Raw genomic sequence first — 26917 nt, 5'->3', positions numbered from 1 at the left:
AATATAAATATGTCAGAAAAGGAGAAGCTATTGAGGTATTGTTCTAACTATTCCTGTCCACTCAGTTGCTGCATTTAAAATAATTATTAGCCTCAATCTCTAATGCCCTTTATTTTTTTATTTTCTGGCAATTTTCCATTGTATTTGATGTTGTAGGGTATCACAAAAAATAAGTATAATAAGGAAAAGTAAGGGATACTTTAGCGGTTATCAACAGGTTAGCGATGATTCTTATTTCTCCCACAATGTATTGCATGACGTCACATAATCCCTTGAACAAGTTAAAACGATCAGATTTCTTGGTGTATGGTTTGACCAAAAGCTTATACATGGAACACTTGCATAACAAAGGTTCAGAATAAATGTAAAAAGGTTGTTAATATACTTCGTTGTTTGGCAGGACAGGAGTGGGGAGCGAGTAGAACATCTCTATTAAACATATATCTTGCACTCATGAGATCTGTGTTTGATTATGGGTGTATAGCTTTCATGTCAGCAGCAGAAATTCATCTCAAGAAACTGGATGTGTTACCAGCGCTTGAGAATCTGTAGTGGTTCTTTTAAAACATCTCCAGTGTCAGCAATGCAGGTTGAGATGGGAGAAATGCCTCTAAGAATAATAAGAGTTAAGTTAATGCTTGCAAACTGGGTAAATCTTCAGGGGCACTGTGATACTCATCCCGCAAAGAGCGTTTTGAAAGATTGCTGGGAACACAATGCGTCTCATCTCATGAGTTTTGACTTTGTGAGTCAAAACTCTCATGTCCACCTTTTTCAGACATTTAGCAAGGCAGAACACACCAACTTTTCATTATCAGGGCTTTTGGGGAAATCAGCAGGCAATGCCATCACAGCATTATTAAGTTCCTAAGGGAAATTGGTGTAGTAGAAAGAATCTAGTTTTGTTTGTCTGTTTTATTTTATTTATTTTTTATTTATATATATATTTATATGTCTAGACATATATATTAAAAAAAATATTCGTATTTTATTTCCTTGTATTAGCTGCAATATCTCTCGTTCACACTCCAGTCCAGTTGGTGGCGGTAATGCACCTACAAGTTGGTTTGCTAACCGCCAATAAAACCTGAAGAAGAAGAAGATGACGTCACATGAGGTACTCAGATTATATAACTAAATATATAGATAGAGATAGCCTATATAGATAAATATATATAAAGATAGATAGATAGATAGAATAGCATAACATAGCATTGATATATAGTGAGGGATAGCATAGCATAGCATAGCATAACATAGCATAACATAGAATAGATAGATAGTGAGGGATAGCATAGCATAGCATAACATAACATAGATAGCTGATAGATAGAGAGAGAGTAGATATATAGATACAATGGTTTACTACTGTGTTTGTGGCGGGTGCAACAACTCCAGCAAAAGTGGACATAGGGTCCATTGCTTCCCCAAGGACAAAGGGATCTTCCAAAGCTGGGTGCAATTTGTTAAGGTTAGGCGAGCAGGTTTTTCCGCTAGCTCTGTTACCGCATACTCAAGAATATGCAGCGCGCATTTCAAGGCGGAGGATTACCACTCGGGGGATGCCAAGATGGTCTCACTTGGTTTAAAGAGTGAGAGGTTGGCAAAGTTAATTCCTACCGCCGTGCCGTCTGTGAATGCAAACCTCTCTGCCTGCCCTGTCCCGAGGTCGAGAGACACCGTCTGCCGTAAGCGAGAGATTGCCACGGTAAGCATCATGCTATAGCTGCTAATTACAAGCTGCGCGTTAGCTAGCTCTGTGTGTATTTTGCATACCGTGTTCCCTTAGACACAGCCTCCACTACAAGCACGATCAATCTGACATTAGAAGAGCATATTTCGTGATTCACGAATATGAGCCAAAAAAAAATTGTCCTGAAGTAGCCTAAATGTCCATATCGTCATGAAAGCTTCATGGCTAGTGTTTGGATCAGTGATCGTCATCATCAAGCGGCTTTCACAACAGTGTGTTTGCGTTTTGTGTTAGTGCTAGACTGCTACGGTTCTCTCTCACATATATTTGACCGTGACCGTGTCACCAGGGCTGTAGTGGAGGCAAACGCAGTTTACCCACCTCTGAAATTTCAGAAACGAGAGTTTACCCACTTCTCACTTCAGAGTTTAGCTACCTCCCAAATACAGTAAATGCACTACCCTTGGTTGCGAATCACTGATCTAAGTATTCATAGTTTACCCACCTCTTATTTCACCACTACACCCTTGCATTTCTTTTTTTATATGCTTATATATACTATAGCCTACTTTATACTAATATACTTTTTTATATTTGTTTTCGCAAGATGTTGACAGACGCCTCACAGCAGGAGACCCTGGACAGTGTAGACACTGTGGAGAGTGTCGATACTGGGGATCAGCACTTGCCCTCCTCCACTTCTGACGCTGGGACTGGGACACAATGTTATTTGAAGCCCCCCCGATGGTCTCACGGTAAATCCAGCGAGCGTCAAGTCTTCTGTCCAAAACCGGAAGCGTTTATCCGATTTTATACCTTAATTTATTACGTTCATTTATGTAAACACATTACGTAACGCCCGAGTTTTATTTTATTTTCCCATTTCGCCCGTTCATTTATGTAAACACATTTATTTTATTTTCCGATTTTCTATTTCGTGTGTGTGTGTGTGTGTGTGTGTGTGTGTGTGTGTGTGTGTGTGTGTGTGTGTGTGTGTGTGTGTGTGTGTGTGTGTGTGTGTGTGTGTGTGTGTGTGTGTGTGTGTGTGTGTGTGTGTATATATATATATATATATATATATATATATATATATATATATATATATATATATATATATATATATATACGTAATATATATGTTGAGAATTTAGCCGACACTTTTATCCGATGCGACTTTAAAGGTTTTCAGAATTTCCCCCAAAAATCTTTTGACGGAGCGCTGAGTGGCTACAAAAAACATGTTCCGATCGGGTTTCGCGCATTTTGACTGCACTTGAAAGTCTCATAAGATACCGCGGGAAGACCAAAGTACCCAGCGAGAAGATACATCGGGCGTCGTTGATTTAACGTACATGAAAATTACAATTACACGACATTAACATACACAAATACATACGCACCTCTAAAACGTACATGAACCAATAAATAATAAATCAACTCGTAGTCGTTCCCCATAGCTTAGAGTCAGTTCGAGGTTTGCAAGTGTACAATCCTCCTGTCTTTGAACGTCTCATTGGGCGCCTGTTTACACACATCCCGGAAGACCGTTGCACCCGGCAACTCGTGGGAAATACAACCGGGAACTATCGAGTAAACAGCAACAGAGACAAGTAAAGACGATATACTTGAGAACTAACCTTTGAACCCGAGTTACTAACTCTATTGTAGCCGATACACCACACATTTGGTCCTCTAAACCAAACGGCCGACCCGGTAATAACCAACAACCATCACCAATGTGAAACGTTGAGTTGTTCACTTTTGTTTTAACGCCAACGGGAGAGTCCACCGCACGCGCTTTGTTTTAATTGTGTACTGCTTTCTAGTCCACAAGTTGAGAATGTCCCTGTCAACACACGAAGTGGAAGAGACGCATCAAAACAAAGATGCTTCGCCCTACATATCAGATACCGACTCCGAAGATGAGGTAATTCAAAGAGACAACACTTCTATCATTGCAGCAAGTGTTTTACTCCTTAACCGTTGATATTGAATACAACGTTGAATCTACACGTCGATGAGAGCATTATTTGTTTGTATTCATTTGTACTTTTTCGAAAAAAATATTTTTTACAAAAGGTAATGTGACGTAAATACTTTGCTCCATGGTTTGATTGTCCAACTTTCAGGCATAAGGGGTAATGTAACCAGTAGACATTTAGATTAATTATGTTATTTAAATGTTTGCATCTCTCTCTCTCCCCCATAGCCCAAGCTTCCTCTCAACCAGTTCTATCCATACATCCGTTGTGGTCTGTGCTGTGGCTTCCTCATCGATGCCACCACCATCACAGAGTGCCTCCATACATGTGAGTCCACATCTTGGAACGCAAGTCCCAAAGTTAGAGGCCCTTATGCTGTTTATTTAAAATGTTCAGTTTAATTTGATGACTCTGTGATGTATATCAACAACAACATGAAATCTGATGCAATAGTCCATTTACTTTATTGAATGGAAATTGTACTGGTTTTGTGAATTTCTTAATTAGATTATTAAAGCATTGTATCACTTTCTCCATTTCTCACAGTTTGCAAAAGCTGCATCGTGAAGCATTTCTTCTATGGCAACAGGTGTCCTACCTGCAGCATTGTGGTCCACCAGACACAGCCTCTCTACAACATACGGTAATATTGATCCTGAGGGTTATCCTCAGGCTGTCTGGAGCACCTAATTTACAAATACTTCAGCCATATGTCTGTAGTACTCTAGAAAAAACATTTTGAAGAACCAGATCCATTTCCATCAGCATCAACACTACCTTTTATAGGCCAAACACTATTTTTCCAAACAGGCTTATAAGAAACCCTTTAATAAGATCATTGTTGTTTCCTCCAGAGTCCCCATAGGGGCCCTGGCTTGGGAAATGCGCCGATGACGTAGCTCCTGGTTCAGCCTAGTCATTAGCACAGCTTCCTCACCCAAATTATGAATACGCAAAACTAGTGTAGCTATCGAAAAACACACAAGCAAAATATAGCCCCCATCCAATTAATCCTAATCAGTTTGCAGTTTGTACACCAGAAGCTGATTTTTGTTTCAAGTCATATATCACACGTAATACTGTATATCTGCAGCAAAGGCTCAATTCTATGCCCTAATTTACGTTTCCTCTATCCCATTTACAGACCTGACAGGCAACTGCAGGATATTGTCTACAAAATGATTCCCTTTCTGGAGGAATGTAAGTAGTACAAATAATTATTGTTACATATATAACGTGTCACGGCTCCAAATGTTAGATTTCTTGGTGTTCTAAGCTGTTCGTATAGATCTGCGTTGCGTATTTTCGTCGTAGTAGTAATTCTTGAAGTGGAAATCAAGACAGCATGACAGGTTGGATCAGAGGATCAAATAGATGGTTTATTACAGGATGTAATACAGCAAGGTATTACATCACACCTACACTAGTCTATAGTGTAGATGGGTGAGGCGCTTCTGGAGGAGATCCTGCTGCTTTTCTGTTGATCCCTCTTCTCACCGAACCAAAGGTTCGGGCAAGTTAGGGACTGGGCAATCGTCTACAAGCTTCCATCGTCCGATAGCGCCCCCTAGCGATCGCGGATAGTCGATACTATCGGGGGGGCAACCTTATAATAATTATTTATAATTTTATTTTATTTTATTTTCTAATTTTTTCTTAAAAACGATGTTCTTCCCCTTGGACCAGCGTGAGCCTCCGCTGATTTAAGTTTCGATACGTCGGTGCCGGCGGTGCTGTCATGATGACACACGCTGATGACACACAGCTCGTAGCTGTGTTCGAAATCGTTCCCTATCACGGATATAGTGCACTATATATGGTGCTCACCATTTTGTGGTGTTGTTCGAATTCTCACAGGTTAATTTCATGCACTATATAGTGCACTTAAAATACCCCAAATTTGAGTGCACATATGATGTTCCCTAGTACGTGTTACTCCCGTATACCACAATGCAATGCGGTCGTGTTTTTCCGGAGGAGAAGAAGAAGCTGAATAACCGCGAAAATGAATACATTTGATGATGGAGTCTCCGGCTTTCGTTAAGAAATGTCAACAATTTATTTGGGATTTAACATAGAAAATGTAACATTCAAAATTAATAAGAAAAACCTTGTTCAAGGAAATGTAACATTCAACATCCAGCTTTCCTCGAGAGTGCCCGGTTTGTTTCCATGATGTGGGAGCATCTGTCTGCGTCACACAAATACCCGGCACATTTACTGACGCAAATGACGTTTAGAAATGTTCAGCATAGAGTCCGAATTCTCGTTTTTTCGTTCCCTATGTAGTGCACTATATCATGAACACTATAGGGAATAGTGAGTGAGTGAATAGGGAACGATTTCGAACACAGCTCATGTACCACAGCTGTTACCCGGAAATGGTGCAGCGGGGTGTGATGTTTGATGTAATTTCGCCGTGCGAGCAGACCGGTAGGTTTCGAGCCCCTCTCCTCTCGCAGCAGTGAGTGAATACGGCAGGTCAGCGCTACATAGTGTGTTTTCCACCTGTGGCAGTTAATTTCAATTACAATTTGCGGGGCTTTTTAAGTTGTAAAAATAGCTACCACAGCGCTGTTTTTCAAAAAATTATAAAAAAAAATAAATATATGAAAAAAAAAATCTCGCCTTTTTATCGGCAACTTCAGACGATGGAATCCATCTATCGGCAATAGTCGATAGAATCGACTATCGGCCCATCCCTAGGGCAAGTATTATACTAAAGAAGACATGAATCACAAAATAACAGTTGCGGTGTCTCCTTTGATAAGGTATATGGCCCTGGCTATGACCCAGAAGGCCAAACAAATGGAGGATTGTTTGGCCTTCTTGTATCAGTTGGAAAGGCACTGGCCTGTCCCAACACTATGAATGTGAACACAGAGAGACACTAGAATACACCAACATTCTACATTAGTTATACTAGTATTTAGTACTTCTTACAAGACCCTTTGTTTGATAAACTGTTGCATTGCAGAATAAATGTTAAACTTCATTATCATGTCTACCATGATTCTTTGCAGTAGAGCGAGATCAAATGTGTAACTTCTACAAACAGAGAGGCATGGAGGTGCCAAAACCAGGTAATACAAACTTTGCACTTTTATGACCTGACAAACCATACTAAGTGTTTATGCAGACTAACTTTTACTTTGTCCATCCTGTTTCATGTCTTCTGTTTCTTTCCCTCTCCCTCCTCCTCTGCTTTTTATCCCCTCCTTCTCCTTCATTTTCTTCTTTCTCCTTCTTCCGTCTCCTTCTGCTCCTCCTCATCTTTATTTTCTTCTCTTCTCCTTTCTCTTCCTCCTACTCCTCATCTTTATCTCCTCTTCTTGATCTTCCTCTACTCCTTTCTCCTCCACCTCATCTTCTTCAGTGGTGCTGTCCCCCCCGACTCCCACTGTTGCACGTAAGCCCAAGAAGGACACGTCCACCCACTCCGTGTTCACCATCCCCCCAGAGTTGGACGTGTCTCTGCTGCTGCAGTTTGTAGGGTGAGCCTCTGCTAGACTGAAGGGGTCTCAACCTGGTGGACAGCATCCATTTGTGGGTCACAGCAGGGGACAAGTTGACTGTGGGATTTGAATTTTTCCTACATATATATACTAGGGCTGTAACGATACGCGTATCGAAACCGCGACACTCAAAGCCACGCGCGATACGCCCTTTCTAACTCCGGTCAAATTGTCTAAATAATAGTCTGCTGACACCACCCCCTCTTATCGATGCCGTAAGTATGCGACGAGATGCCCTCTCTGTGATGACAGCTCTCCGTGGCTACGGAGGATTGCATTTCTCCACAGCCGCATCTGCGATATGAGCGACATTTATCCAGAGTGTGCCAAGCGTGAAAAAAATTGCCTGTGTGATCCCTGTCTCTATTGTTATGTGTGATTTGACCGGCAGTTTGTCTGCTTATAGGTCGGAATGAAGCGGCCACCGATTATTGACAGGTTGGATACTTTATTCTACCGGACTCGTTCGCTTCTTCACTAGACACACACGCTACTGCTCACTCTCCTCGCTTGTCCACTCACTCGCTGACGTCACTCACGCACACACATACGTGCACTGCCTTTCTCGCGCACACACATACGCTAATCGTAACACATGCCTCGTTATTGCGACGTTCACGACGTTCATGTTTTTTTCCATCTATTGAAAGTTAGGCTATTAAACATGTTGCACTCTATATGGCCTGATTATGTCATTATTTAAGCTATAGCCTAATAAGAAGCGCTAATAGGATATTTGACTAAACCAACCAAACTAGTTGAGGGTTTTTGCCTACCTGCAAGCATCCTCCAACTGCAATCTTTGGTTATTTATTTATTAATTTAGCTATACTTTAATAGTATTCTTTCTTTTAATCTTTGTGTTCCAAATTATTTGTTATTAAATGTTACATTAAGTTAATTGTTAGATAAGTGTTAATTGTTAGATAAAATGCTTTTTACATTTTTAAAAAATCGTGGGATGTATCGAACCGTGGGTCAAAAATCGTGATACAAACCGAATCGTGAGTTGGTGTATCGTTACAGCCCTAATATATACGGTATATACAATTTATTTTGAAGAATGTTTGCATATTTTACTGCACAAAACAATGTATTTGGCTTGTCATTCCATTTGTTGCCAGATAGTGTCTCTCTTGTGTTGCTGCTCCATGCAAAAAATAAACTAGACTTAACTTTAGCTATAACGTGGCCATTGCCCTATATGACTGACTGCGTTATTACCGAGATCGAGATGTAACGAGAATCTAATTATTTCATTGTTTTGCCTAAAAAGAACATGCATAGTTATTTTTGTAGGTTATGCTGAAACAGCCACTTTCACACATCCCAATTTTATTATAGGAAACACAACATTACTACATGAAATAAGCATTGACACATTGAATCATGAAATAAACGTAAAAATATAAATATAAATAATTAAAAAGTACAACTGACTTAAATTGGGGTCAAGACAAGCACTGCATTATATTGGAGGTGTGCTATCAATGCGTATTATTGTGAAGGTAAAGTGTAATACTAAACATTTTATTTTGTTTTTTCCCCCAGTGCTGAGGATGGTATCAAAAACTACAAGGTAATAATTAATTTAAGGTCTTGTATTTATGTGGAACAATTAAACCTGATCCTATCTCAGTCAAAACAAAGTGTTAAGACAGAGATACCAGAGTTAACCTGATGATGACAAGGTATACCGCTACAATGAAATGCGACCGAATTAGTAGGAATCAAAGCAGGCTGATAATTTCTGATAACTTCATAATTAGTTATCAGTTGAACTGCAAAAGGGTCCAGAGGCAAAAAAATATATACATTTTGAGCGATCCCATTGGTCAAAAAAAACCTATTTATTTCGCTTCTTATTCCCTTATCCTTATTTCGAAAATTGAAAATGCTGTCTTGATATCAGACTAAAGCTTAACTCAACCGAATCATAACATTTAAATCGATGCATCAACCGATTCTCGGTCATTTTAAATCGATTCAGGGGCCCACGTATCAATGTAGTCGCATCTGTGTTAATCCAACCGGTTACCGTTTTGTATCGGTGAACCGTTACACCCCTAATAAATATAAGATCGTGTAAAATTAAATTTTGAAGGTTTTTCAAGTCTTGTAGAATAAGGTAACCTTAACGCTTATGGCTGAAGGTTTCGCCAAAGAGAACGCAACTTAACTTCTGTGAGTTTGCCACTTTCAGAGGTGAAAGTATAAGTCCCAAATAACTGACTTGGCATTGTCTCGTCCCCCAGCCGCTGGAGAGGCGCTACGTTCGGGTGTCTGGAGAAGCCACAGTGCGCCACGTGGAGCTCTTCATCAGGAGGAAGATGGAGCTCAGCCCCACCTGCCAGGTCAGTGTTTTACAGGTCTCTTAAGACAATGGTGTGTGTGTGTGTGTGTGTGTGTGTGTGTGTGTTTGTGAAGAGTCGTACGCCTGACAATGGAATATGAATAGACTTATTAGGGAACAATTATAAAAAAAGAAATTACAGTATGTCAGAGTTTTATATTTGGCACGATGCTTAATGACAAAATGATCTGTCCTATTTAATCATTTAGCCGATCTCAAGCAGCCAAGCTTTGGATACTAGATAGTATCTAAAAATAGTAGTATCCCTGGCAGTGCACAAATCTAGGTAATGCGGAGCAACATTACTCTGATATAGATGGAGATGTTAATACATTTAATGCATTTATTACAAGGTCTGAGATTGCATTATTGATTGGCACAGCAATCAGCTTCAATTTTCGATGATGGTATATTTTAGTGTTATAATATAGGTCTACCGTTCAGCTCTGCTGAGGATTCCAAGCCGGGCTGGGCCTCCGGGTATTAGGGGTTTCAGGTTTACATGGATCAGATTAAGAGCTCAGGGTCAGGACCAAACATAGAGCAGAACAGGAAGTGGGCAAAGGACAGGAAGAGGACAGGAGCATGATCAGCTGGCATTCAGACCCTTAATGCTATTAGAAGTCTTTGGTTTTTCTCAGTTCCCGCTTGGGAACCACTGGGATTATCTATTTATTTTTATTTTCAGTAATTGTCCCCAATGCTAATTGCCAACTCTTAAATCTGTCCTTGATTCAAAATACATGCTCACGGTATATCTTACTGTTTTGTTGACCCTCAGCAAATTATTTAAATATACCTATATTTTAAAAGGTTCTCCAGGTCTTGCATATACAGCTGCCTTATGATTCGTCACCCAAAGTAAGTGTAGTGTGTGTGAGGTTGTGGTGTGAGATGTGCTTGTGCTCCCCCAGGTGGACATGGTGTGTGGAGATCATCTCCTGGACCACGACCAGTCCCTCAAACAAATCCAGAACACCATGGGAGAGGAGGCTGTCCAGGTATGTACACTGGGTTTCTCAATCACACTGTCTCACAAGTTGGTCCACAAGCCGTAGAGACAAAGGAGAAGACTTAAAAATAATATCAATATAGACACTCTGATAACTATCTGTGTCCCAGAACGGTGTGTAGGAAGTGTTAAAACTATTTTTAAATCAATGCTCTCCCCCCTGTAGGATGGCCTCTTGGTGCTCCACTTTGGCCTCGTTCTACCAAACGAGTCCTGAGTCCTGAGCACGAGACCCTCCTACGGACATACACTCAGTGGGTGTGTCTGCTCATCTCAGGCTCCCGGCACCGCCACCTACTGGGCAGACTGGGTCCTGCTGGGACTAGTGATGTAGTGTTTTTTTGGGGGGACAAATGTATTAGAGACATTTGGGAGAGAGGTAGGAAACCTGCCCTCCAAATAAGTAACATCGGAGGGAGAAACGGACAAACCGACATAAATGCCTTCCTAGGAGAGGTTGTCGTAGGAGCGCACCACTACTCAGGAAGTTCTTGCACCCAACACCATCCCTGTTCCCAAGGGATCGACCGTCTGGACCATCACCCCGTGCCTGTTGATTGCCATGGAAATGGCTTTATTTCCTCCACCAATGGTCATGCTGATGAGGTCGTATGTTGGGACAAAGCACAGCGACTTCGTAATAATTGTATGCGTTTGTTTTGCGTTTTCGTTGTGGGATGGAGAATTGATTATTTAAAAAAAAAAAAAAAGGGCTCCAAATGCAATTACCTCTTACTAGCGTTACCAAATTTATTTTTAATTTATTAGGATTGAACTTACTTGTACATTATCTTCTGAATCAATTGCTTCCACGTTGAGTGACGCACGTCATCTCCCAGCTTCTCACTTCCGTGCAAGCTTTTTTTTGTTACTGTTTTGAGACCTGTAGGGAACTGTTTTTCAAAGTACTTATTTGCGTGTTTAATAAATATTTGTGTGAAACTGAGGTCCTTTTTAATTCATTGTTTATTCACGGCATTTAACAGTCGTAAAGGATCAACTCTTAATCATTACATTTATTAATCAATCACCTTAATCCTGGTATATTTTATAAACAGGTATTTGAGGCGGCCTCGTCACAAGACAAGGCTTTTCTTGTTTCTATTCGTGATATCCATAAACATGTTTACAAACACAGGAATAACCATAAATGAACTATTCTATATTCCGGTATCAACAGATTAATATGTATAAGTACATAATTAAGTAAGTTACATAAGTACTTTATTTTCAGTAAGTAGATTTAGTGATTGTCTCGATTGAGAAGGAGGTAGACAAATTCTCCCACCGCCCATTCTCCCACTAGACAAGCATATACTCGTCTAGTATATGCTCTACTATACGAGTAGAGCCTAGCTTATTGATAATAAACAGCATAGTTAAATAAACCTGAACACTCCTGCCAAACATTTAAAATATCTAGTATAACTGTTAAAGATGCAACCGGAACAGAATAGATCAGACCCAAAGTCTGATCTATTCTTTTTCCACTTTGTTTACATATCAAAGAGTATTCTCTTTGGGTTTGTTTAGCTGTTGGAGTTGACGTCTGCGTCATCATCGTTCTTCATCTCCCCGGGCTCTTTGGCAGTGTTCCCCTCTGGGGAGGCTTGTTTCTCTCTGCGACTGCTCCCGGTGGAGCTCAGAGAGGAGCGGGGCAGGGGGAAGCCGTAGCCGCCGCCCACGGTACTGTGGTTGGACACGCCGAACGAGACGCCCGAACTGAAGTGGCTCTCCTCCCCTTCCAGCAGTTTTCTTTTGGACCAAGAGGGAAAGATATTAATATTCAGGAGATGTAATGACTTACTCTGACAGGAATAAAGATGACAGTTGGTGTGGTGGAAAGGTTGACCTCTCTATTCTTTACATTTTCCGTCTTCGTTAATTGTACAGTCAATTTGTTCGGTCATGTTTTAGAACTGTAGCACCATGGCTCTAGTGTTGTCTAGTGGCTGCCAACCGGTTTTGGCCTGTGGCCTCATTTTTATTAGAAAATGTATTGCTATCACAACTTGCATCTGCTTCAAACATCTTTATTTTTTATTCTTTACTCTTAACAACATCAAACCACAATACGTTTTTAGTTTGCTTTGGGATACAAGTCATGTATACCTTTAGGTATCAGGAATGCATCATCAAACAGGTAACTTATTATTTACTTATTAAAGACCACAAAGTTGAGGACACATTCTGTTCTATATGTTCGTCAGCCATTTAGTATTCATCTCGATAAAAGGATTGTAACGATGGGGGCTGCCAAGCTGCTAATTGGTTGGTCTGCTAGCTGGTACCTGTATGCTGCGATCTCCATGTCCAGTGCCATCTTGATGTTGAGCAGCTCCTGGTATTCCCTCATGTGCTGCGCTGTCTCACTCTTCATGTTGCGCAGTTCACTGTCCAAGTGGCCAATAGTGTCCTGGAACATGCAGAAAGAGAGGCTGAGTGGGTGAACGCCAACCCTCATCTCAAGGCTAACACTTTTCTGTAATATAATATAATATACAAACATACAATTGTGTTATTCAAGTAGGCTACTTTTTCCACTTTGTTTACATATTTTCTGATTGATATTGCATTAAACTTTTACATTATCACTTTTCTTTTTCTATTCAAATGTTGTCATCTTTTGTAATCTTATTTTAGGAAATGATAGAGCGAGTTAGTGAATGAAAGTGAGAAAATTGCCCTATTATACCACTAGCTGTGAGAAAAACTAATGAGACGAATGACTGATAGATCACTCAATCAGGCCTTTCGAACAAGTACACTTTAACCTTATGACTCAACACCTTCCATTAAGAAGGATTAACGTGCCATCTTTAAGGCCACCACCTTCTGATCCAATAAGGGTCCAGGGTGGCGGTTGAGGTGGTTGATGAACCGAGATAAATGAATTAAAGGTGAATCGTTTGGACACCGTTTGGGTTAGTAGTTGATATAGTAGCCTACGTTTTCTGCGTTATTGTGTAATTAGAATGGACGTTAAAGCGATGTGCAATCGATCTCCAGTAAAAGTCAAACCTGAAATCCTAATCTATTCAAACGTTCCACAAAATAAAAGGAATAATCAATGTTATCATTGTTCCTGGTGTCTGCTCTTGCCTGCATGGCGGCTATCTCCGCACTGTGTGTGTCCTCCGCCTCCCTCATCTGTCTCTCCAGAGACTCGTTGGCCCCTCGCAGCGTCTCAAGCTCCAGGGTCTTGGACTGCAGCTGCCTCCGGAACTCGTTGATCTCCTCCTTGCTGGCGCGCATCGCCTCGTTGCCCCGGATCGCCTGTTCGTTCAGGTTGGCGAACTTGGACTTGTACCACTCCTCGGAGGACTGGAGGTTCTTTGACGCCACGGCCTCGTACTGGTTCCGTATCTCCTTCAGAGCCAACGTGAGGTCGGGCTTGGGCATCGCCACGTCCACGGACGCCCCCTGCGCCGCGGCGTGCATCATCGCGCTCAGCTCGTGCATCTCCTCGCCGTGCACCTTCCTCAGGAAGGAAATCTCCTCCGACAGCGAGTCCACTTTGCGCTCGAGGTCCAGGCGTGCGAGGGTCGCGTCGTCGACGTCTTTCCGATACGACTTGAGGGTCTGCTCGACCTCCTTTCGCGCCCTGACCTCGTCTTCATATTTGGCGAGGAGCTTTTGGTGCTCTTCCTCCAAGTTATCCCGCTCGATGAGCACTTGGTTCTTCTCGGCGTTAAGCTCCTCCACCTGGGCGCGCAGGTTGCGCAGCTCCTCCTGGTAAAGCTCGGCGACGCGCGACGGTTCTTGTTGTTTGCGTTGCAGCGTGACCAGCTCGCTCTCCAGGGCACTATTCTGCTGCTCCAGGTGCCGGACCTTGTCGATAAAAGTGGCAAAACGGTCGTTCAGCCCCTGCAGCTGCTCCTTCTCGCTGGTCCGAACCAGTTTGAACTCGCTGTTGACCGCGGAGACCTGGGTTGAATCCACAAAGTCCCCGGCACCCGGGGTCCTCCTATAGTAACCGAAGGATGACGCGGACGCGGTGTTGCGAGACGACGACCCCTGCAGAGATCTCAGGGATCTGGTGTCAGCTGAGCCGCGAGACACACTTCCAGCGCTTCTCCCGCGCGAGGAGGAGGAGGTGGATGTGTTCGAAAAACGCGGGGAATCCCCGAAAATCTTTCGATAGGATGAAGAAGAATAGTGTTGGTCTCCATAGTTCGTCATTGCGGCGAGACGACAACGTAGAGGGGGAAGGCGACAGACTGATTTACTTAAGAGCTTTAGTGGAGCTTATAAAGGACTGCGGTCACGCAATCTACACTTCGGAGTAGCGCGCCCTCGCCGTCTAAACTTAAAGGATCGATTGCGCATCTAGGTTGCCTTTTACGGTAAAACACTTAATTGCGCCGACAGGGTGCAATGAAGTTCACCTCATTAAGTGAGAAACAGAATGACCACGAAAGTGGTTCAAAAGGGATTTTAACATTTAGAAAAACTAGGTGTAGAAAAATGGAGAATACAAATTATATATAGAAGGAGGTCTATGGAGAGAATACAAATTATACAGAAAAAATACCTAATTTTTTCTCTGCTTTTGATTCCCCATCGTGTGAATGCTGTATCAGCATTCACTCTAAATATTCAAATCTTTATCATTATTCTATGATAGATATTATATGCTTTAACGACATAATTGCATCATTTATACTTTTTTCCAGAATCAGTTTAATTTCATACCGGCTTCGTATATTTTTTGGCACATGATAAGCTCCTCTAAGATGTTTGGGAGACCTGTGGCTTAATTATGATCTGCCATAATAAATAAAGGGCGCCATGTAATTCTGGCTGAGTTATGGCTTATGTCTGGTTAACCAGCCGACAGGGTGATGAGCGGGATTGCATCCCATGACTTCGGGTGCGTTTATGGCTTATGTCCTGTTAACCAGCCGACAAGGTGATGAGCGGGACTGCATTTCATGACTTACGGGTGCGCTTTGGCATCTATCCGGCTAGCCATAAGGCTGCGCAAAGACCGGGAATTTTGAAGAATCATGCCCAGAGAAGAGCTCTCCAACAACAGTTTGCCGGCGTGATAACTTAAGGTAAGTTGCATAGCCTACATTTATTCTCTTTCTAAAAAAAAGGTATTGTTATTACTCACATAAAGTTACTCATGGTCGTTTTATCGGTTTGAAACGCCCTAGTCATGCGCTCCACAACGTTACATTTAATAGCTTATCCTACGTTAAGCGTTTGCTAAATGACTAAATATGGTGGGATATAGAGCAGGCAATTGCAGCGAGCCGATCATTATTTCCTTCCTAGCTAGAATATATTCTAGCCTATTTCTTGTGGATAATACGCCTTGCATCGTGTATAAATGTATTTTAGATAAGGAGTATGGTAAATCCTGAATCTATCCGCGCTACCTTTGAAACCTATGTCGAATGAAGTCGAGCAGGCTAGGCTAATAAGCGAGTAGGCTACGCGCTCGGTGGGACCGTGGGAAATATGCAGAGACAGTGAAAATAAATATGTGAATCACAGATAACCACCACCTTTAAACTTGCAAATCCGTTGGCCCAACTTGCCAAAAAATGAAGAGGACCAATCGACACACACACACACACACACACACACACACACACACACACACACACACACACACACACACACACACACACACACACACACACACACACACACACACACACACACACACACACACACACACACCCTGCATTTATTGATTTGTCAATATGTTCAGTTATTTTTTAATTGTTCTTGTTGTTAAATGTAGGTTTGGCATGCAAGGCAGTAGGGTTAAACTGGTTAACAGTTTGATTTTTGTTTTCATGCAGAAGACCAGCTACTATGTATTCCGTTGTCTGCTTTGACAATTCCGAGGAGGTGGAGGTTGTGCCCACGCAATGGTACAATAGTGGGGCATGCAGTTTTTTTTTTTTTTTTTCTTCAGGTATGTATCCTTAAATAATTACCTGATCAGTCATGATATCAATAAATACAATCCTAAATTCGAGTTCTGTTCAACAGATAACTATCTGGAGTGTCGCCAGAAGCTGCCACTGGCTCAAAACCAAATTGATTTGGCATCAGAGGCCGAAGACCCGACAACAGACCGCAGACCCAAAAGAAAAATCAAGTATGACTTTTATGCATCTCAAAATGACTTTTTTTTATTTGTGCAAAGCCAGTCTCTTTATGAACTCATATATTTGTCTTTTGTTTTGTCTGTCTCTAATAAAGGCCAAGTAGACACGTCCGACTGGACTTTGAAAGTCAAGACCCCAGTCCTCCAAAGAAACAGGCCTTCCAAAATCTCCCTAAGACCCCTGCTGTCTCTGGACCGTCCAACATCAGCCGCTGTAATTAAAGTCTTTAGTTTTAAATAAAATGTAATTTAAAAGTTGCTTTTTTAGTGGAGATGATAGATGAAAAAATATGTAAATTGTTGTTCACTAATAAACTAGGCAATCATAATTGAAAATTAAGTTGAAATTTGAAATAATAACAATTCATAGGTGTTTAAAATATATATTTTTACGCCCACCTCCAGCACTTAAGGACCCTGGGGTCAACCCTTCGCCAAGCAATTGGCACGAGTTATGGTGGAGGTGACATGGCAGAGTCAGGGACAGAGGTGGAGATAGTAGGGACACCTAATCAGGGCCAGTCTGTCAGTCCAGGGTCAGGGAGTCAGCAGGGGCATCATGCTATCAGAGGCTGTGATCAAATGTGTGGAAGTAAGAATTAATGTGTTACACTCCTCCAGCCGTCACTTGATATGAGTGATATATTCACTCTCTATATATATATATATATGGGTATATATCCTTGGGATATAATAGATAAATAGATAGATGGATAGGTAGCTGGGCAAATTAATAGATTAATAAATAAATACATAAATAAATAAAAATGAATGTACAGACAAAAATGCATGCGTTGAAGATTTAAAACTGCCTTTTTATAAGCCTACTAAATGTTGCTTTTTTTATTTTACAGCTCTTCTGCGTGACCTGTTGGTTAACCAACAAATCCTGATGGACCAGCAAAAGACCATGATACGCATGATCCAAGACCTCCACAGATCTATCCAGGGAGGTCAGAAGATGTCCACCACCTCCAGGCATACTGCCTATTTTCCGCTAGGGGATAAACTGGCTCTGGAGACCCTGGAGGGCGACCTGGCAAGCCAGCGGGACCTTCGTCAGGAATTGGTGAGCTGCTTTTGATTTTCTTTGTTTCCCATACATAGCACAGCGCCACAGAATCAACACTGAGCGCTAAATTTATTCTGCTTTTTTTTCCTTTTCTTTTTTTTATGTTTAGTATGATATAGGCTACCATGCTGAAACACACCTGGCCAAAATTATTGTTAATTCAAAATTATTGTTAACTAAAACGATGTGATTAATATGAAAAACGTCCGTCAGAACCCCGTTTCTGGGAGACAACACACAGCCCACACAGCCACAGAGCATGCACCTATCTCCCGTGATAAGTTATTTTGGCAATGCTTACAGTTGGAACTTTGCGGGAAAAAGATTGTAGCATGCATTGCAGTATTGCTGTTTAAATCCAGTTATATTTGTTAAAATCACTGACACAAACTATCTTTGTGTGCTTCTTCAATTTCAGATGCAGTTAGGCGCAATCCATCCTGTTCAATCGCAAACGGATGTGCAAATTTGCGGATGCCATTAAACAATGGTTTTACTGGGCTGGGGATAGGGAGGGAGGAAGGAAAAAACGCCAGCCGGCTCCAAACCAGGAGCAAACTGATTAAATCGAATAAAAGATACTACTTTTATAATATTTTGTTTAATTATTTGTGCATTATACACATAGAAAATAAATTAACAATGTAACTTATGAGGTTTGGGTCAGTTATGGGATCACTTTGGGTCAGTTATGGGATCACTTTGGGTCAGTTATGGGATAAATTTGGGTCAGTTATGGGATCATTTTGGGTCGGTTATTGGGATCACTTTGGGTCAGTTATGGCTTCTTTTTGGCAATGGTCTGGGGATTTTGGCCACTCTTTGGGATACTTCTGGCTACATTTTGGTATTCCAAAATTGGTTTTGGCTGGGTTTTGGCCTCCTTTTGTTTTTCTTTTGGCACAAATTTGGGCTGTACATCATTCCAAAGCATTGCCAAAATGGCATGCCAGTTTTGGGCCATAAGATTTTTGCTATATGGTTAGAGGCTAGGTGCTTGCTAGGTGTATTAATTTCAAAAATAACTGTTGCTCAGCAAAGATGGGAAATACTATCAAATGTATTATTTATACCAGCATGAATTTTACCGTACATGCAGGCCTATAAACACACCTTGCCCACTGCATCCGTCCGTTGACGGATCTCATTGACTTTGCATTGGGCGATCCTGAAATGGATTGTGGGTCCGTCCGTTCCATCGGCTCCATCTCTTGCGTTCAGAAGTTGGGAAAATTTCAACTTTTCGGGCTGCAACGGATCCGTCAGCCAATCAGATCTTGGCTCCGTCGGGAAATACCACTCCCCCATCCGTCAGACACGCCTTCCGTCGTCCATTGCGTCTGCCGTGTATTCCCGCCGATGTGGCAATGCTGTATGGTTATGCTATTGAGAGCCTAAATAAATGGACTACAAGTTAATTACGAACGATTATTTAAGTTTAACATTTTGTTCAGCAAATTTGACAACTGACTGAATTTCAGGTTGTACTTTTTTCTAAGTGGAGCCATGTCATTTGAACGTTTGCGCTACAATCTTATTATTGTAGCCCCGTAGAGTATAGACTTTAATGTGGTTGCATTATTAGGCTATTCTAATGACTCATTTTGGCATATGGTGTATGTGCTGCACTTTCCTATCCTTTATGTAAACACTAACCTACTCGCCTGCCCCGACGTGAGTCAGACATGACGATGGGTCTTTCCTTTCCTTCTCAAACTACGTTAAAATTGCATGTTTATCAGCCCCGTTTTCAAAAATTCTCATGGGGAAAAACCCTGAACCCTCATTTTAAAAAGGACTCTTAACTTCTGGGCTACAGCCCCGAATGTTTTCAATTGCTAGCGACGCTCCTGATACCAGCAACAAGGCCCTTAGGTTAGTTTTACTGAGAGGCAGGAGATGGTATTCCAGTTCCAACAATTATTCCATTATTACAAAAGTTAAAATCTCATAAAGATACTAAAAAACATTTACTCAATAGGGATATCAGGACAGAAACTCCAATTCAACAGCTGAGGCTTACCAGTTGGGAGATGGGTCAGCGAGGGATGTGCGGGAACGCACACACGAAGACACACGCACTCGATTATTTTAGAAGTAAACATCATTAACTTGTTTAAATCACCCAACAAAAGTATCCTAATGCAACGGATACAAAATAAATGATTAACAGAAATAAACTAATCAAAATGGGAACATAGGCCAACACAATTTAATTTAAGAAACCAAAACAATAAGGGGAAAGTAACAGATTTATCTAGCCTGCCAGACCAAGCTCAATCATAGATTGCACATCCTTCGAACGCAGCTAAACGAACAGTTTTATTGGGAGTGGGTGGAATAGTAAATAGGCTAAGCCACGCCTACATGTTCTAATATACCCAGGTAAACCTTTGGCCTGTCTTTGTTATAGCGGAAATGGCAAAATGTACATGTTTGTAGTCATTAACTTGTCTACAAAATCATAGAACCTTATATGGTGTTGTCCATTGTGTGGAGAATAAACAATTCATTACTGTGCTGCGTTCTTCGAAGAAAGTAGTCCATCGCTTTTAACTCACTTTATTTGTCAAAGTATTTCGGTATTGTAACTACGAAGCAAAAGGAGGGGAATTGTATTGAACACGTGCGAGCGACTACCAGCTGGCCAATACCATAGGCATAGCGGCCATGCCTTTGTCTCCTCCAGGTTGGACTACTGCAATGCACTCCTCATTGGGATCCCTGGCAAGAGCATCCAGAGGCTCCAATACATTCAAAACAGTGCTGCCAGGGTCCTGATGAGGGTGCGCAAGCATGACCACATCACCCCCATCCTGAAATCACTGCACTGGCTCCCTGTCTCACTCAGAATTGAGTACAAGGTCTCCCTCCTCACCCACCAGTGCCTTCACGGACTTGCCCCCCTCTACCTTCAGGAACTCCTCACCCCCCCGACAAACTCACGTACACTCCGTACAGGATCCACTCACACCCTCCAAACCCGACATACAAAGCTGTGCACCATGGGTGATCGGGCCTTTTTTGCTGCTGCCCCTAGACTATGGAACGCCCTCCCTGACCACCTGAGGGCTCCACAGACTACAGCTCTTTTTAAACGGAACCTCAAAACCCATCTCTTTAAAAGAGCATTTAGCTAAACTTTCTTTGAGGTTCCCCCTTTTTAATAGTTTTTTTGGTATTTTTTTCTCTGAAGCACTTTGAGATTCTTGAATATAAAGTGCATTATAAATACAATTTATTATTATTATTATTATTATTATTATACATTGGGGGGTACAAGTCCCCCCCAATGTTCAGATATGCCCAAAATGTCCCCCCCAATCGCTGGGAATATATAGCAATTCAATATTTCCATGTACGGTTTTCTCTGAAGAACACTCCGTTCCCTGAACGCATCTCTGCACACAGTGCGCGCCGCACACCCTAATAACTCAATCCGATTCCATTTACAGCTCTTACAGCCAATGGGAATATGGCTGTTCGTGCTATCTAGCCAATGGGACAGATCCATGATTTGATTCGTCCCCGCACGTGCGGCTCGGTGACGGTGACTTGTCACTCGATTGCTTTGGGCATCAACCGTCTTTTTTACATGACCACGGAATCAAAAACTTCAACAACAGCAAATGAGTGGCGTGTTACGATCGAAAACACTGGTAAGTTGTGTGATAGTGTCTCTCAAATTTCGTTGGTTGTTGTCGCTTCTCTAGCGAGCAGCATCATTAGCTATGTGTTACCTATGTAGTAAGACAGCTAGATGACGTTGGCCCCGGTGTTACACCGAATTCTGCGACCCGCCGAAATCTGTGACCCCAGGGGGCGCTGTTGCACATTTTCTGCATCATGCACGAGGTTGAAGCGTAGACAGCCATGAAGTCGTTCACGTGCGGAATGGGTACATTCGTTTTGTGACATTGGGCAATACTTCCTTTCTTGATAGCGTCTTACTGACTGTAGCATCTTATGGGGAAAGAAGCAACGGTGATGGACCGTATAAACGCCCTATCCATACTATGGGTCTGTGAAAGGCTAATGAATGCCAAGAACATACGGTGTGCTTAATAAATTATTTATGTTTTTGTTATGATGCCCACCGTTTTTATTTTTATGCCCACCGGTATAATTTTTTTTACTGCCGTTTATGAAATAAATATGAACTAATGCTCTCTTCAGATGTCTGCGCAATGTTGACACACTTATATTAATGCCCTCCTCACTTTTAAGGAACATCAATATTTCCCAATGCCTCAACCCGAGCAGGAAATAAAATACGATAGCGTCGGATAGCGTCATCTTTACCGTCCTGCAGCTAGCCAGCAACGTTATTGATGAATGAGAGGCGTGATCCTTTTCTCGTAAACGAGATCCTTATGTCGTAAATACGATATCTTCTCGTAATTTCGAGATCCTTATCTCGTTATTACGAGATCGTGAGTGTGCTAACGGCTACATTAGCTGTGAAAAAAAAATATATTTGGTGAATGCTCAGCGCCACCGTGCAAATGAAATAAATATATATAAAAGTTTGCATGGAGCCTAAATAACCTGTGGACTAAGCATTATAGTAATTGTTATTAAGTCAAGTCTCATTCAAAGTTACAAAACATCGTATAATGTATGTATTCATAGATTAATCTATAACTAATCAGAAAAATGTAGGTTATGTCCTTGACATGTCACAGTGCATCATTCAATACGGCTAATGGTTTCACCATGAGATTAGCTCAGTGCGCTCTCTCATGAAACTCATCTATGTACTTATTAAACAAGTGGTTGAAAATATCAGAAAATCTGTTTTCTGAGGGGTAACAAAAGTTTTGGGGTGACTTCTATTTAGGTCCATGAGATTGATGCACCTGGGTGGGTTTACTCAACATTGGCAAATGTGATGGTTATGCAATAAAAAATGTAATGGAAGTAAGAACTGGCTGGATATTGTGTCCTTGTTGTGAAAGTGCAGGTGTTTGTTTGTGTATTTTGTAAAAAAAAAAAGACAAAACATCAATGAATAAAATGTGGAAGAAAAAGAACTGACTGGATTGGTTGAAATATTGAGGAGCACAAAATATTATATTTAATTTAAAAAGTAAAGGAAAACAGCTCTGAAGCATATGTGTGTCAACCTTTTCCTAATTTCAAGTCTTCCACACTCCCAGACTAAAGTGTTTTAAACATAAAAAGGTCTTCAAAATGAGGTGCTAGGTATTGAGATTTTGCTTTCAGACTGCACCAGATTAATGCATGTTCAAAATCTTTGCCTGGGGGGGGCCGAACCACGCCCCCAGGCATTTGTCCCCCCCAATGTTGAAACCATGGCTACCTCTGCCTCTAACCCGCAAGTCTGGACTACCGGAAGTTTCTGCCCTTGTTTGCTTCCGGACCTGTTTAAATACCTAGTAGGCGTGGCCTATGTGATGTATTAACCTCGGCTTCCTCACCTGTCTAAAGGTGTTGCCTTCTGTGGATGGAGTAGCTATTGCAGCCTTCAGTAAGGTCCTGCTCCCCTTGTGGCTATGCACAGTATTTACAGCTTATATGTTCGGTCCTGCTTCCTAGTGGCTATGTGAGGGTAATACAGCTTGTGTGTTGGAATCTGCTTCCTAGAGGCTATGTGGGGGCAGCTTATGTTCTTAAAATACGTAAAAATTGTTTGAAACATGTCATCAGAAATAGCAGAAGCCCAAGCGGTTTGTCAGCAAAAAAATCAGCAAATCAGTCTCCAAGCAAAACAGCCTCCAGGCAAAATAGTCTCCGGCAAAATAGCAGTGTTTCTATGCTTTTAGGGCTCAGAAGACCTGGCCTGGATCCGATCAGGCAGCGTCACAAATCACAGCTGAAGGAGAGGTGCGCTCACGAGCATCAGCAGCAAACTGCAGCAATCGCGAGCCGATCGCACCAAAGGACGCGCCACGCCAGCAGTGGCTACCCAAATACAGTTTTCAAACGAGCAAAAACTGCTGAGATAGGCTAATTTGTGTGCTAATTTTAAATGCAAACAATTGCAGCTAGCCATCTACTGCTACATACCTGTGCCGGTGGCAAATTGACGAGAGGACTCGCAACCAGCAAATGGGCGGGGCCTGAGTGCCAGAGAGCCAAGTGGGAGCAGGACGGACAATGCCTACCTTCATAGGGTGGCCTCAGGTGGTGCTTGGCCAACAAGCACGGAGACACTTCAAGCATGGATGAATTATTTATCCAAGGAGGAGGAGGAGTCCAACGGTATAAGTCTCATCATGTGAGCTTATTTCGATCAACAACTGTGAAGGATTAAGGCCAATAACATACTTTTCCAAGTTACTGACACACACACACACACACACACACACACACACACACACACACACACACACACACACACACACACACACACACACACACACACACACACACACGTCCAAATCGACTATGACATTTTGTTCTAATCACTCACTTGATTTAAGCTATTCAACATTTCTACTGCCAACTGCTCCTCCTACAATTACTTCTTACATTACAGCTATGCCACTACTACCTCCTTTTCCTCAAAATTGTATTCTCTCCGTCACTTTTCTATGCTTCCATCTTTTTCATCTAGATATATTTATTCTTGCAAAACTTAAGTAGAAAACACTGGTCGATGAATATATAATTACTCATAAAGTTATCAACAGGCAGCTCAAGTTAAAAAAAACAAATCTGATCTGATTTCAAAGTGCCCCAATGGTTTTGAGCTAAGATGTTTTGGACGATTTAATCCAATACTACGGTATATTATAAATACAATGCTATTTCATTTATGAAATAGTTCAGTTTATCAAAAAAATCGTTCGATCAATGGAAATACTGTTAATATTTTGTGCTTTGCATTGAGCGCTTTAGGACATCTCCAGGAGGTAAAAGGACACACACATCAGTCTTACAAAACAAAGCTTTAATTATAACTAATTAGAAACATTTAGGATTGGACCTGAATAGAAAAGATCTCAATATATTGGTGCTCAGCTGCTCTCTTCCTCTCTACAGGCCATAGTCGTAGTCGGCTTTCCCCGCGATGTAGGACGTGTAGAAGCCTATGTGTGTGTCCGGAGCGTGCAAGGTTTCTTTAACAGCAGGGTCCTCCAGCATGCGCTCAGTCCACTTCTTAAGCTCTGGGGTTCCATCCAGGAAGCTAGGGGAAAAAACACAATTGTATTGAACTTATTTTCTTAAAGGGCCCATATTTTGGTGTTCAAATAGGGGCCTGTTAAGACAATACCAAACTTAATTTGGCTTGTGAACCCAACTTCTTACATTTTTCCAACCTTCTTTCCAATACATCGTTTTAATCCCATCTGTGACATTGATAATATTAACATCAACATCTGGAATATCGATGTCCCAGTGAATGTATGCAAATCACCAAAACAAATAAGTTAAATAATTTCATCATTGCATTATCAAGTATCTATAGTTTATGACAATCCCCTGCAAACCCCCATGCATACCAGGCCAACCCTGTCGTTATGCGTCACCTATGAGCCATGTATTTCTGCACAATACTTACTGTTTCAGCTGCATGCCTTCCATCCTCTCAAACCAAGGCCACATCATGTAATCGATCATTGTGATTGAGTCACCAGCCATGTAGTTGCTCTTTTTAGTCTTAAGATGCTGAAATGAAACAATGTTAAATATTTAGTTATCAACACTGGCACACTGATGTTCAATATAATTTGGTTTTGGAGCTAGAAAAAAAGAAGAAGCTAGAAACGGTGACAATGCAGGTATTTTTTGCTTAGCGGCAAAAAACATTGACTTGCCTCATTTAATTTGGCTAACTTCTCTTTCAGTTCCCCCTCGAGGGCAGACACATCCTCGCCGCTCCTTTTGCCCATGGGGATCTTGTAGAAGTATGGTACAACCTAGGGAAAAATAACGAGTGGGTTTTAATATCCATACATGATGGCAGAGAAGAGTACAGCAAGCCAAATGTCATAAAAACAATGATACACTCTATTAAAGGCAAATTATCTATTTTCATTAGTTAGTGAGCAAGGGCATTTACTGATATGCACAGAAAGAAAATACAGGTAGCTTTTGTAGGCCTACCTTGGAATAACATTCCAACATCATCTTCTGCTGAGCTTTCTCAAACGGATCTGACGGAAGCAGTTTGTTGTCGGGGTAAACCTCGTCCAGGTACTCGCAGGTGATCGGGGACTCGTATATCACCTGGCCGCTAGGGGTCTCCAAAGTCGGCACCAACCCAAGAGGATTCTTCTCCAAGAACCAGTCGGGTTTCTCCTTTAAGTTGATGTTGACAACGTCATGCCTGGGGAGGCATATATTATTTTAAATATCGTAAGGCTTAAAGAACAGTGGGTTCCGACAGTCGATTGATCCAGGTCTATGTAATTGACTTACTTGATGCCTTTTGCTTGAAGTACTAATCTGGCTCTCTGGGCAAATGGACAGAATCTCATGCTGTACAGTCTGATAGTGCCTTCAGGCACTGGACCAGGCGCAGTGCTGCCTGAAATTCATCAAAAGAATGATGATGATAACATTATCATATTCAAAGGTCTTGATAGTGAAACAATTAATTGTCAACACAGCACCGTAGCCAACTACAGTATCCAGGTTTCCTTGATCAAATAAAACAACTCGTGATTGCACTGGGAAGACGACAAACCATGACTTTGCATAATTTATATTCTTGCCTATCGATGTGGATTTTAATGAATAGACACTGGATGTGTAGTTTTGTGTACAGTATGCCTTCGGTGCTTATAGTCCTACCAGATAACAGATATCATATTTTATAAGAACATATTTTAAAGCATTTCAACCTCTTTCTAATCTAATATTTTCGGTATCTAAACCATACCGTTTTTCCAAAAAATATTTTGCAATGACATGCATATCCTGTTTATTCAGTATTGCGTCAAGTTCAATAGATCATAATTACCTTTGGCGAAAGACTTTTGAGTAGACATTATTTCAGCCGGGGGGACAATGATACAAATCGAAGGTGTATGAATGACCAAGACGCAATTTAGAACAACAGTCGGCCCTTCTATTAGCCTATATAAACGCTCTGAACTTCCTGAATGGGATCGTCTCAGCTCAGCGCGTCATCATGGGGGTGTGTCTAAGTCTCAGCGCGTCATCATGGGTGTGTGTCGTCTTTCGCGTC

The 26917-nt window shown here is 41.6% G+C and overlaps 3 protein-coding genes across 7 annotated transcripts; 1 reads left to right on the top strand and 2 right to left on the bottom strand.

Moving 5' to 3' along the window:
* The first annotated feature begins 1074 nt into the window (after positions 1-1074).
* Positions 1075-11725, top strand: LOC130404714 (polycomb group RING finger protein 6-like). Of its 4 annotated transcripts, XM_056609590.1 has the most exons (13): positions 1075-1117; positions 1669-1708; positions 2301-2448; positions 3520-3620; positions 3903-4002; positions 4222-4318; positions 4820-4875; positions 6699-6758; positions 7052-7169; positions 8742-8769; positions 9446-9544; positions 10458-10544; positions 10722-11723. In XM_056609590.1, exons 1-13 carry the CDS (start codon positions 1113-1115, stop codon positions 10770-10772), a joined length of 990 nt encoding a protein of 329 aa, XP_056465565.1. In that variant the 5' UTR covers positions 1075-1112; the 3' UTR covers positions 10773-11723. The 4 variants fall into 4 exon arrangements, with proteins under 4 accessions (XP_056465565.1, XP_056465564.1, XP_056465567.1 ...); XM_056609589.1 differs by lacking the exon at positions 1075-1117 and having other exon boundaries at positions 1159-1708; positions 10722-11725; XM_056609592.1 differs by lacking the exons at positions 1075-1117; positions 1669-1708; positions 2301-2448 and adding an exon at positions 3029-3303 and having other exon boundaries at positions 10722-11713.
* On the bottom strand, positions 11477-23855 carry LOC130404713 (alpha-internexin-like). 2 transcript variants are annotated; one of them, XM_056609588.1, is made up of 5 exons: positions 23788-23855; positions 18871-19151; positions 13658-14386; positions 12847-12971; positions 11477-12310 (listed from the first exon to the last, which is right to left on the bottom strand). In XM_056609588.1, exons 2-5 carry the CDS (start codon positions 19063-19065, stop codon positions 12085-12087), a joined length of 1275 nt encoding a protein of 424 aa, XP_056465563.1. In that variant the 5' UTR covers positions 19066-19151; positions 23788-23855; the 3' UTR covers positions 11477-12084. The 2 variants fall into 2 exon arrangements, with proteins under 2 accessions (XP_056465563.1, XP_056465562.1); XM_056609587.1 differs by lacking the exons at positions 18871-19151; positions 23788-23855 and having other exon boundaries at positions 13658-15017.
* A 783-nt stretch (positions 23856-24638) lies between these two features.
* Positions 24639-26864, bottom strand: LOC130404719 (glutathione S-transferase omega-1-like). Its single transcript, XM_056609598.1, has 6 exons — positions 26690-26864; positions 26146-26254; positions 25831-26053; positions 25542-25643; positions 25286-25392; positions 24639-24910 (listed from the first exon to the last, which is right to left on the bottom strand). Exons 1-6 carry the CDS (start codon positions 26715-26717, stop codon positions 24760-24762), a joined length of 720 nt encoding a protein of 239 aa, XP_056465573.1. The 5' UTR covers positions 26718-26864; the 3' UTR covers positions 24639-24759.
* Positions 26865-26917: the final 53 nt, after the last annotated feature.

Source organism: Gadus chalcogrammus, chromosome 15 (genome assembly GCF_026213295.1).
Source record: "Gadus chalcogrammus isolate NIFS_2021 chromosome 15, NIFS_Gcha_1.0, whole genome shotgun sequence".
NCBI classification, from domain to species: Eukaryota; Metazoa; Chordata; class Actinopteri; order Gadiformes; family Gadidae; genus Gadus; species Gadus chalcogrammus.
The sequence above is the reverse complement of the archived record's forward strand: the minus strand, read 5'-3'. Positions and strand labels throughout refer to the sequence as shown.

Bases quoted from the DNA above. Each gene is read 5' to 3' on its own strand.
- LOC130404713 (XM_056609587.1), bottom strand. From the start codon at position 14,737: ATGACGAACTATGGAGACCAACACTATTCTTCTTCATCCTATCGAAAG. The intron at 12,972-13,657 runs GCAAGAGCAGAC...TGCATGTTCCAG, and splicing joins CGGAGATAGCCGCCATGCAG to GACACTATTGGCCACTTGGA. The intron at 12,311-12,846 runs GTACCAGCTAGC...TTGGTCCAAAAG, and splicing joins ATGGAGATCGCAGCATACAG to AAAACTGCTGGAAGGGGAGG.
- LOC130404719 (XM_056609598.1), bottom strand. From the start codon at position 26,717: ATGTCTACTCAAAAGTCTTTCGCCAAAG. The intron at 25,644-25,830 runs GTAGGCCTACAA...ATTTTTCCCTAG, and splicing joins TGTTGGAATGTTATTCCAAG to GTTGTACCATACTTCTACAA. The intron at 25,393-25,541 runs GCAAGTCAATGT...GTTTCATTTCAG, and splicing joins AGTTAGCCAAATTAAATGAG to CATCTTAAGACTAAAAAGAG.
- LOC130404714 (XM_056609589.1), top strand. From the start codon at position 1,358: ATGGTTTACTACTGTGTTTGTGGCGGGTGCAACAACTCCAGCAAAAGT. The intron at 2,449-3,519 runs GTAAATCCAGCG...ACTGCTTTCTAG, and splicing joins GCCCCCCCGATGGTCTCACG to TCCACAAGTTGAGAATGTCC. The intron at 6,759-7,051 runs GTAATACAAACT...CATCTTCTTCAG, and splicing joins CATGGAGGTGCCAAAACCAG to TGGTGCTGTCCCCCCCGACT.